The 10,590-nt window shown below is 33.0% G+C and overlaps 1 protein-coding gene and 1 pseudogene across 1 annotated transcript; one reads left to right on the forward strand and one right to left on the reverse strand.

Moving 5' to 3' along the window:
• The first annotated feature begins 241 nt into the window (after positions 1-241).
• On the forward strand, positions 242-1,151 carry LOC138313715 (uncharacterized; annotated as a pseudogene).
• A 1,973-nt stretch (positions 1,152-3,124) lies between these two features.
• On the reverse strand, positions 3,125-10,442 carry LOC138313714 (choline transporter-like protein 2). Its single transcript, XM_069254047.1, has 13 exons — positions 10,324-10,442; positions 10,024-10,123; positions 9,632-9,724; positions 9,112-9,238; positions 8,781-8,833; positions 8,358-8,534; positions 8,000-8,128; positions 7,785-7,854; positions 7,191-7,264; positions 6,558-6,628; positions 5,509-5,602; positions 4,353-4,437; positions 3,125-4,062 (listed from the first exon to the last, which is right to left on the reverse strand). Coding segments are annotated over exons 1-12 (1,089 nt in total). The 5' UTR covers positions 10,424-10,442; the 3' UTR covers positions 3,125-4,062; positions 4,353-4,436.
• Positions 10,443-10,590: the final 148 nt, after the last annotated feature.

Below are 10,590 nucleotides of genomic sequence, written 5' to 3' on the forward strand. Positions count from 1 at the left end.
CCCGGTATAAAATTAGATTTATTTTTAACGTTTTTACATCGTTGCTATATCGGCTAGTTATAGATAACGACTATCATCAGGTGTTTTATCAATGTTCTCATTCTAATTTCATCAAGCTACCATTTATAATAACCTTCTACAAATAATAACTATTATCAGGTGTTTTATCAATGTTCTCATAATAATTTCCCCAACCTACTATTTATAATAACCTTCTATTTTCAAACATTTGTAGGACAAGATGAAGAGCTTTTCCGCCACATTGATCGCCGCCATCTTCTGCCTCGGCCTCACCGCATGTTTGGCTGACGAATTCGATGACTTCAGTCATCAGTATCAGTCAATGCATTATCCACAATACAGTTCCGGATATGTCTCCGGTGTATCATCTGGAATTGGCATGAGCCATGGATACCATGGATACGAAAAAGGCCATGGATACGGAAACGGATACGGAAAAGGCCATGGATACGGAAACGGATACGGAAAAGGATACGTCGAGGAGACCATTGTTCGTACCCCAGTGATGCCGATGCCAATGGGACTCCCCCACCCACAGGTGTGGCACAAGCTGGAAGTGGTCTGTTTGACGGCGAAAATACACAGATTGGAATTCTCTGTAAGTAGCAAAATATTTTAATATATAATTAATAGCATACTTTCATTAGATCCAGCAGTAAAAAAAACAGTTAATGAGTGTCTGAAATATATGTAAGGCCGTGATAATACTTATTGAACATTTCAATGTAATATTTGCAAACTGTAATATTTAAGTAGTGTGTAACATCGACAAATATGGGAGAAAACATACATCTTACTTTCACAAAGTATATTGTAAGAACTGTATGATTATAGACAATTTATTTTTACATGTACATCGTATATTATATGAACTGTACGATCATAGGAAAAATATATTTTTCTTGCAAATCGTATATTTTATGAACTGTGCAATCATTGACAATGTATATGTATATGTTACTTTTACATCATACATCACTGTAACTGTAAGCTTATACAGTACATGTCCTATGGTATTATTTGATGCCCCATGTCGTTCTAACATTTATATTGTAACATTATATTTTGCAGTATTCGTTGTCTTTATCCTCCCACTCCTCTTTAACGGAAGCAATGGTCTTCTGGGATAGACAGTGACGTCAGCATCTTGTCTGTCAATGCAGCAACAGTACTAAAGTATGTTTAATCTAATTTAATATTGTCAATATAGATATTCTTACGCTGATTTACCCAGACTTTTGTGTAATGGTTTAAATCTAAATAAGGATTATCAACGTCAATGGACAATCTTGATTTAAATAAAAGGTTTTGTTATATACAGCTATGTCGTAAATATCGTAAGACGCAAATCTAACGCCACAAGTAATAATGACGTCATAGAAAACATGTTGTTATAGCAACGAAAAAGTTATTTCTATATTTCAATTTATACCGGTTATGTGATAATAGAATCTTAACTCTGTGGCTTAGTATCTAGCTCTTTAAATACTACAATATACCACTCGCCTAAAGGCTCGCTGTATATCAATCAATTGCACTTGTTCCATTTCATTTCATAGCATTTCTAACATCTCGAGTTGTTATTTAATTTTAAAAGAATAATTGTATGGAATTTCGTCTAATCATTTCTTCTTTCATCTTTCAGATATCGTGTAAAATCATCTATATGGCAGGTCGTCTGTGGAAATCCATATTTATTGTTTTTGTTAATTGTTGATAAAATATATTTATGAATTTGCTCATTACTGGTTTTCTGTTGATTGAGCCAATACGATTCGTATAAGAACATCGGAATATATGTGACGATTAACCAAAATGTAATTGAGTATTGCGAGTGTTTCCTTGTCCTAGTTATTTAAAAACGACGAAAACTTTCGATGCTTTTTAGATCTTTGCATATAAAAACGACCTACGATAGCCTAATAATTTGTCTTCAAAATGCTAATAATGATTTATGACATTAGTTCAAAAGTCCGACAATATTTCATTGAAGATTTTTTTTTAGAAACAATAACCAAATACTACAATTTTGCTTGGTATCAATGATAATAACCAAAATAGTCTTATTTGTACTTGCTTTAAAACGTATTCATAACTGGATTGATAAAGTTTCATCTTAATATCAATTTCTATAGGTAGATATAGGGAAATGACAAATGATCAATCAATCATGAAATTTTAGAGATTTTGATGAATCACGTTTGAATCGATTTCTATACTCTACAAATTAATACATGTTTTATTTTTTTTCCAATATCAAAAATAGCAATATTTTATACTCGTTAACACTTAATATTTACATTTCCGTTTTCACTTTCCTATATAACCTTACTTACCGGGCAATCGTTTACACTTGCGTAAACGCAGAAGGGCTGCTGCACAAGAACACAAACCGAAACACTGACTTGTGTGAATGCGCATCCGGTTAGGCCAAAATATATGCCATGACAAAGGTTCGATATCAACATCAGTTTGAATGCAATGGAAACCATTGAGTTAATATTAAAAAATTAAAAAATTAAAACATATGGAGTAATGGATTAAAAACGATAAAGTTATTTTGGAACTATATTTTATTTACTCCCGGAACTTGACATATTTTCCCGCCAAATTGGAGCCAGCTGTTTCGCGATTCCATCAATTACTCAGCTGTTCTATCAATTGTAGAGCGTTGAAAAAACGAAGGTTTATTTCACAGGAACACTAAATTTAAATGAAATGGTCGGTCGAAGTGTAAATATAAGGAATGTTTTTAATTTTTTTGTTGTTTACTGGTGTGTAAACTGCATTTTTTGTACAGATATTTCAACATGACGTGTCATTTAAAATATCTGTACAAAAAATGCAGTTTACACACCAGTAAACAACAACAAATAAAAAGCATTCCTTAAATAAATATCAAACATGTATTTAACTACCGAAGGTGTAAAATGCTTTAAATGGTTCAAATGAAGTAAAACGTATTTAAAAGAATATCCTGAAATAAAAAAAAATATTTTCTTCTTTTGATTGAGAATCCAAGGCTTATTTTCGAAACCGGCCTATTTTCATTTCCTCTTATTTTATTAGTATGTTCATATATAAATAAATTACAAATATGTCATGAGAGAAAACAAATTATATTCAAATGTAATGACTTCACAAAGTAACAAACAACAACAAAAAGCAATATACATATACATTGTATCACAGAAAAATGTCCCGTACATGAATTTATGTCTCTTTTATAATTATGAGAATAACTTGTTTTAAATAAATATTGACAACAGTATTTTCTTTCATCTCACACGACAGCCCTTTTTGTAGTACAAAGATATATCAAGCAACAAAATTATAATAATGCTGTTAACTATTCTTCTAATACGTTAACATAAATAATAGTATTTGTTTTGATTTGAAAAAAACTGATCAATGTCATGGATGTGGTGAAATGCACGGTTTTGAACGCCATATCGTATTTACAACATAACATCAATTTTGCAATCTGGGTCAAAATATGTTAAAATAACCTCAAATAGATGATATCGAAATAATTACCTTTGTCCGACGTTGCAGACATTAATTTGATGTGAACGATAAGAAACAAAGAGTTCACAGTAAATATAACTACTATTAGGCTTGTCTCAGAGACATAAAGAAAAAAGTGATGATTTGGAATACAGCTATTTAGTCCATGAAGAACTCGTCAGTGACCCAATATGCTTAAAATGTCATTAATGATGATCAAAAAGTGACAAAATATTTATAACAATTATTCGTCACGAATGCTAGTTACAAAAGTCTGTCAAGCTATGTCAGTATATAAATATATGCATTATCTAACCACTGATCTAGAGTGTATTTCATGCTTCTAAGTTTGTCGGTTGTCTAATCTGCTGAAATGATCCTCAAACAAATAAAATCAGAAGTTTTCGGTAGGTCCTGCTCCTTTTTTCTGTTTGTCTTGGATAATGACGTTTTTCACTCCGATAACACCCATCAACTCTTTGCTCATAAAGTAAGGTTTCTCCACAGAGCCGTCATTCATTTCAATATCCTCCACTAAAGAAAAATAAACGAAGTAGAATTATTCGCAAACAATTAATTTAGAATTCAATCTACTTATCGATTCAACACATTGAAGCTGAGAAAAAAAACATTATGTAATACTTTACTTTACTATATTCTTAGTTTCACCATGAAGCTTTGATTTATATCTTTTGAAAGGACATGTAACCATGGCAATATGTAACCATGCTATTGTTACATGTAACCAAGGTAATATGTAACTATTGTATAATCACATATAAACCGGATGATATTTATGATAATAAAAGTATAGTAATACGTACAGAAGCACATGAACAATGTTGACAAGGCCATGGAAAAGACATCAAAGAAAACCGTGGCGATAGTGTAGCCGCACACTAGGATAATCTGTAAACAATGAACAGGTAAAATTGAACAATGATGATCTGTAAACATTGAACAGGTAACATTGAACAGTGATAATCAATAAACAATGAACAGGTAACACAGAACAGTGATAATCAGTAAACAATGAACAGGTAACATTGAACAATGATAGTCTGTAAACAATGAACACGTAACATTGAAAAGTGATAATCAGTAAACAATCAACAGGTAAGATTGAACGATGATGATTTGTACACAATAAACAGGTAACATTAAACAATGATGATCTGTAAACAATGAACAGGTAACATTGAACAATGATAATCTGTAAACATTGAACAGGAAACATTGAACAGTGATAATTAGTAAACAATGAACAGGTAACACAGAACAGTGATAATCAGTAAACAATGAACAGGTAACATTGAATAGTGATAATCAGTAAACAATGAACAGGTAACGTTGAACAATAATAATCTGTAAACATTGAACAAGTAACATTGAACAGTGATGATCTCTAAATATTGAACATGTAACATTGAACAATGATGATCTGTACACAATGAACAGGTAACATTGAACAATGATGATCTGTAAACATTGAACAAGTAACACTGAACAATGATAGTCTGTAAACAATGAACAGGTAACATTGAACAGTGATAATCAGTAAACAATCAACAGGTAGCATTGAACAGTGATGATCTATAAACAATGAACAGTTAACATTGAACAGTGATAATCAGTTAACAATGAACAGGTAACATTGATCAGTGATGATCTGTAAATAATGAACAGGTAACATTGAACAGTGATTATCGGTAAATATTGAACAAGTAACATTAAACAATGATAGTCTGTAAACAATGAACAAGTAACATTGAAAAGTGATAATCAGTTAACAACAACAGGTAACATTGATCAGTGATGATGATCTGTAAACAATGGACAGTTAACATTGAACAGTGAGTATCTGTAAATATTGAACAGGTAACATTGAACAATGATTATCTGAAAACAATCAACAAGTAATTTTACCCACGTCATTTTGGGATCTCGAAACCCCCGTACTAACGCCACGTGATAACATACCAAATAGGTGGCGATGTAGGTATTACTTGTGGACACGTATCCGGATAGTAAGTCGTCAGCCAGGTAGTTATAAACGTGTAGAAGGCTAGTGCCTCTGAAACAGTCATTTCATTTCAACATATTTCATTGTCATAACAAGACAATACATTAATGAAAACAAATGATGCACATTTACAAATTGGACAATATGCTGTGTCGGTACTTTTTCAAAACTCCAGATGACTCCAGATGACTCCAGATGTATTAGTTATACAGTGCCTGCTTTCCAGTTACATCGTTTAGATTTGTAGTGATGCATAAGGTAAAAGCAAAAGTCCAAAACACAAGCAATTTGAAGACAAGAAGTTACATGCATTACAAAGGTTGATTTAATTCTATAATATCTTTGCTAATTAGACAAGAAATTAGACAAGAAATATTAAAGAGGAGGACAAGGTAAGGAAATCCATCGACTCAAAAACACATCTTTAAGTAGAATCAATGCGATGATATGGTATGCACAGCGTATTTCATGTTACTGTAGATATTTATGTATGCGCTTATTCATAAGTACATAAACATTGCCATGTAGAAAAGTAACACATGATTTTTTTTAGTTCCTTTTTATAACCTCAAAAAAGATATTGTTTGATATCAAATTTTGATCATGAAAAGAAGAAAACAAATTTCAGTTTTTCTTCCACTACATATAAGTCGTCAATTAAATTATCTATTGAGCTATTAGACAGTTTTAATTGTTAATCGAAACAGTATTTAATTATTTCATGTTAAAACACCATACAGGAAGATACCGCGTTTCATTTTCTGTGGTCTTCGCGAAAAATTATTCTGATATCACTAGACCATTAATGAATACGCGTTATAATAAAACCACAAACAGAAAATAGAGTGAGCAAAATTTTGAATGTTCTGGGGCAAAAAGCGCCAAAATAGAAATATTTCTAAATTGAGAATGTTAAAGTCTCTTCATAAGATGTAGAATTATCAATACCATCATCTTCATGACATGATAAAAAGAGAATATTATTAGGAAAGGAATAAATACCAACCCGTTGCTCCAATGATGACAAGTTTACCGACAAAGAGTACGAAATCTGCTACTTTGTCAACGACAGCAACCCTGTGAACGGCAAACAGTAAATATCATTTGACTCCTCTATATAACAAAATTATGAAAGACAGACCATGCATTAAATCATATAAAATTATCTGAGATTAATCCTATCACCAGGTAGAATTAATCGGTTATTAACGTATTTTAAAGCGTATTATCACGGAACATGGTCTGGAGAAAAGTGTTTAATTACCGTTGCACATTTTAAAACAAATGTTTGTAAGACATATACAGCCAAGCCTGCCTATAACAACCATTCAAGAGACAAAGAAAAATACAATTACGCGTACTTTATAGACAGACCAAATTGTGCTGAAATTTCTCATTTATGAGCCTATAAGAAAGTGGTCTTATTAAAAACATGACAGGACTAACATGGTTAATATCATTTAATGTTGGGAAAATGTCACAATCTTCTCCAATTGGATCCTTATTTACTCTAAACAATATTAAGATAAAGATGCGCAAATTACACAAGCTTTTGTGAAAGACTGGATGTAGGACAAACTTGGATAACGACGAAAAGAACTTGCATTCTTTTAGATGCATAAACATTAACATTTCTTACCTTAGGATATTTCGCATGATCATGAAGAATGCGTCTTTAGCAGAGAAGCAGAAATTCTTTCCATGAATAGACATCTGAAAAGAAATCACTTTAAATCAACCGCTTTTTATTTGTAAACTCTAAAAGAACTTGCCGATAAACAGTTAAGTTGTGAGTTGAATCCATAATGTACACATAACTACGACCGCAAAATTTTAAACATTAATTATTCATTTAATAAGCAGAAATGGAAGATAAAAATGAGTGTTGACGTATACAGTCGTCTTTCGACTTGAAGACAGTAACTGCTAGTGTGTTTTCACAAATACATCATAATACTTAGTATTTGTGACGATTACCTTTAATATTGGAAAACAGTTTATGCGTAACACGCCGAACAATTATGCATGTTAAAAACTTTCGCGTTAGATAAAAACATTATTATTTTTTTCAAATGGTTTGCAGATGCCCTCTTGTGGTATTTAGGAAGAAAATTTCCTTTGATACCACTGAAATGTCCCATCAACAATTCTTATAATCGAATGTTTCTTTATACATCTTCTTTAATGTTCTCAATTTCAATTACATGTTGTTTTTATTGTACTTTCAACTTACCTGTATATATGCATTCTTTGTTAAGAATTTCAAGCATTTCTCCAGACACCAGAAACAGCATTTTAGACACCTGTTGAAAAACGATGTTATCTAAAAGTTGAATGTTCTGATGTTATAAGTGTAATTCCTAAATATTGAATTTTCATTTCGGAAAATTACAGAATTAACGATAACAAACTTTCTCCTAGACGAACCTGCCGATTTTTTTCACTTACTTGACGACAAACTTGGCCACCATGTTTTCACTCTTGTTGAGTTTATGATCAAGGTATTCTAGCACGACCCGTATAATGGCTACTACGGCAAGGATGAAAGATCCAAAGGCCAGAGACCCAAGGTGGTATCTGTAATCAGGACATAGGGAAACTTCTCATGTAATAAAGTAGAAATTTTACATTGTTATTTAATGTAGATCACAACTTTAGTTGTACTAGTTTCATTAAATATGAGAAAATCCAATAGTATTAAAAATATTAAGCTTACGGACACCTTTCTAAATGTATTTGATATGATGAGCTATTTTGGAAGAACAAAATATTAAAGATCCTTTCAAATCTTTTTCAAATAGTCTACCTGATTGCTCTCCACAAGGCCCCGATCAAGGGGAATACTGGGATGTCTTTGGGTTTCTGGAACGCCCAGTAATAGGAAGCGAATGCACCAGCTAATGTCAGCTGTCCCAGCGCAATTACGAAGTTTATCAACCAGAAAAACATGAACAGAGAGTAGAAGGCCGCATACATAACGAAACTGAAAGTAGAAACGTAACAGAAAATGTATCAAATTCACTTATAAATTAATTTTGTAACAGGTAGATCGTACACAACCGGTTACAACCGTAGTTTTTGCTATATATAATATTACACACTGAAAGTAACCCCTTGAGTATCTGAGGATGGATTTTACCCGGCTGCACTAATAACATAGCTAAAGGATAGGATATAATTTGATATGATATTTTTTTGTAGGGTTAACAATATGAAACAATGACAGTACTTCTCTTCAAGGTTCTTCAGGTAACTGCATGTGTCAGATGTCGTCGTGGTATTCTGTTCAATAAGTAATAAACAAACCAATTAATTCTATCAAATTAATAATTATTTGCTAACGTTGGCATGTTGACATTTAAAAAATAGCATATATTCCCCATGAACAATTTTACCAAAATAGCTATTACATTTGTCTCGCTATTATGAAGGATTAATTAATTTTTTCTTTAAAAAAACATATTTACAGTTAAGAAGGTACAGGGGAGGAAAACAATACTTCTCTCGACTATCTCCTTCTACTTCGATCTTGGCTACTCAGTAACTGAAATATGACTTACCTCGCACGTGCTCCCAAGGAAGCCGGACACTTGTGACGTAATAGCATCCTTATCCCATTGACCGTTTGACCACGTTGAAGTTGTGTTTTCGACAGCAGTCATGACCCGTCCTGTGGAGGCCAGATATCTGAACAAGAGGTTAAGGAAATACCCTTCGCCAAGATCTTACCGTTGGATTTTCATAACAGCGTGTTTAATTTACATTACTGAAATATTTCTGTGCTTTGTGTTTGTTTCCCTTCTAATACATAAATTCAGCTTTGATATGAGCGATTCATGCATAAGTAAAAGGGTAAGACTGTCCCTAATGCACGGATCCGGAGTATTTTTACTGTTGATTGACTTACAAAACAGTTATTTTTGTACCTTATAACATATTGTTACTGGGTCTTCACCAGAACCGAAATTGGCGATCAAACATCTGATTTAGTTATCTTTCACACATGTGAAAAGGGAAAGTATATGTCTAAGTCTGGCGTAATAGCTTTAACATTCGTTGAGCACATGGTTATAAGGATACGCTCCAAATATGAGGAAGTATCCGACCACGAGTAGCTGGAGAACCATGGTCAGAATGGGGAAGGCTAGAGTTGTCTTTATCCCTCCCACGGCTCTGAAACATAATACGGTGTCATACGTGAGCAATCCATAAAAGTATCTCCGTTAGCCTTATGTGAGGTTTAAACAATTGTTCGCAGGAAAGAAATGTAAAGAATGTGATAAAGCTCATGTGTCCCGATTACATTTTTATAGCTTTACACCAATGGTGATTTTGCTATTGTTGTCGGGGTTTGAGATGGTGGTTGTATTGGTGGTGGTCGTCGTTGTGATGGTCGTGGTAGCACTGGCGGTAATGTACGTGGTAACGGTGGTGATAGCGGTGGTTGTGGTGGTGGAATTGGTGCTGTTTACCTGCTAGCTTCCTTTATCAGGCCGATAGCAATCCTGATCCTCTGACACAAGAACAGGACAATCACCAGTATGATGGTGAAGATTATGGCCGTTATAATACCTACACAAAATCAAAAATATCATGTTACAGACGATATCAGTGCATTATGTAGTTTGGTTAATGTTGAAAATGTTCATAAGATATATACATTCTACTTCTTTCAATTAATTTATTTTCAGCTTTTAGTTATGCTGGAGGCACAACATTGAACACAATGGTATACAACATAGCTGATACAGACACTTGTTGGTTAAACCTACCAAGGCCAAGGTACATCTTAGATTTAGAATAGCTGATTGTCCCGATAGAAAGGTAAATGGTCATTTCAGTCTGGTCATTGGAAGAGTCCATATAGTACATGAAGAGGTGAACGGAGGCTGAAAACAGAAAACACATTGAAATAAATCTCTCTCATAACACATTGAAATAAACTCTGTCATAACAGAAATAACAGCTTTAAAACATTTCAGGCTAGGGTAATAATGAGGTAGAAATGCATTAACCATTATCTTGTTAAATACGTCATC

This window comes from Argopecten irradians, unplaced genomic scaffold (genome assembly GCF_041381155.1).
Source record: "Argopecten irradians isolate NY unplaced genomic scaffold, Ai_NY scaffold_0864, whole genome shotgun sequence".
Classification (NCBI taxonomy): domain Eukaryota; kingdom Metazoa; phylum Mollusca; class Bivalvia; order Pectinida; family Pectinidae; genus Argopecten; species Argopecten irradians.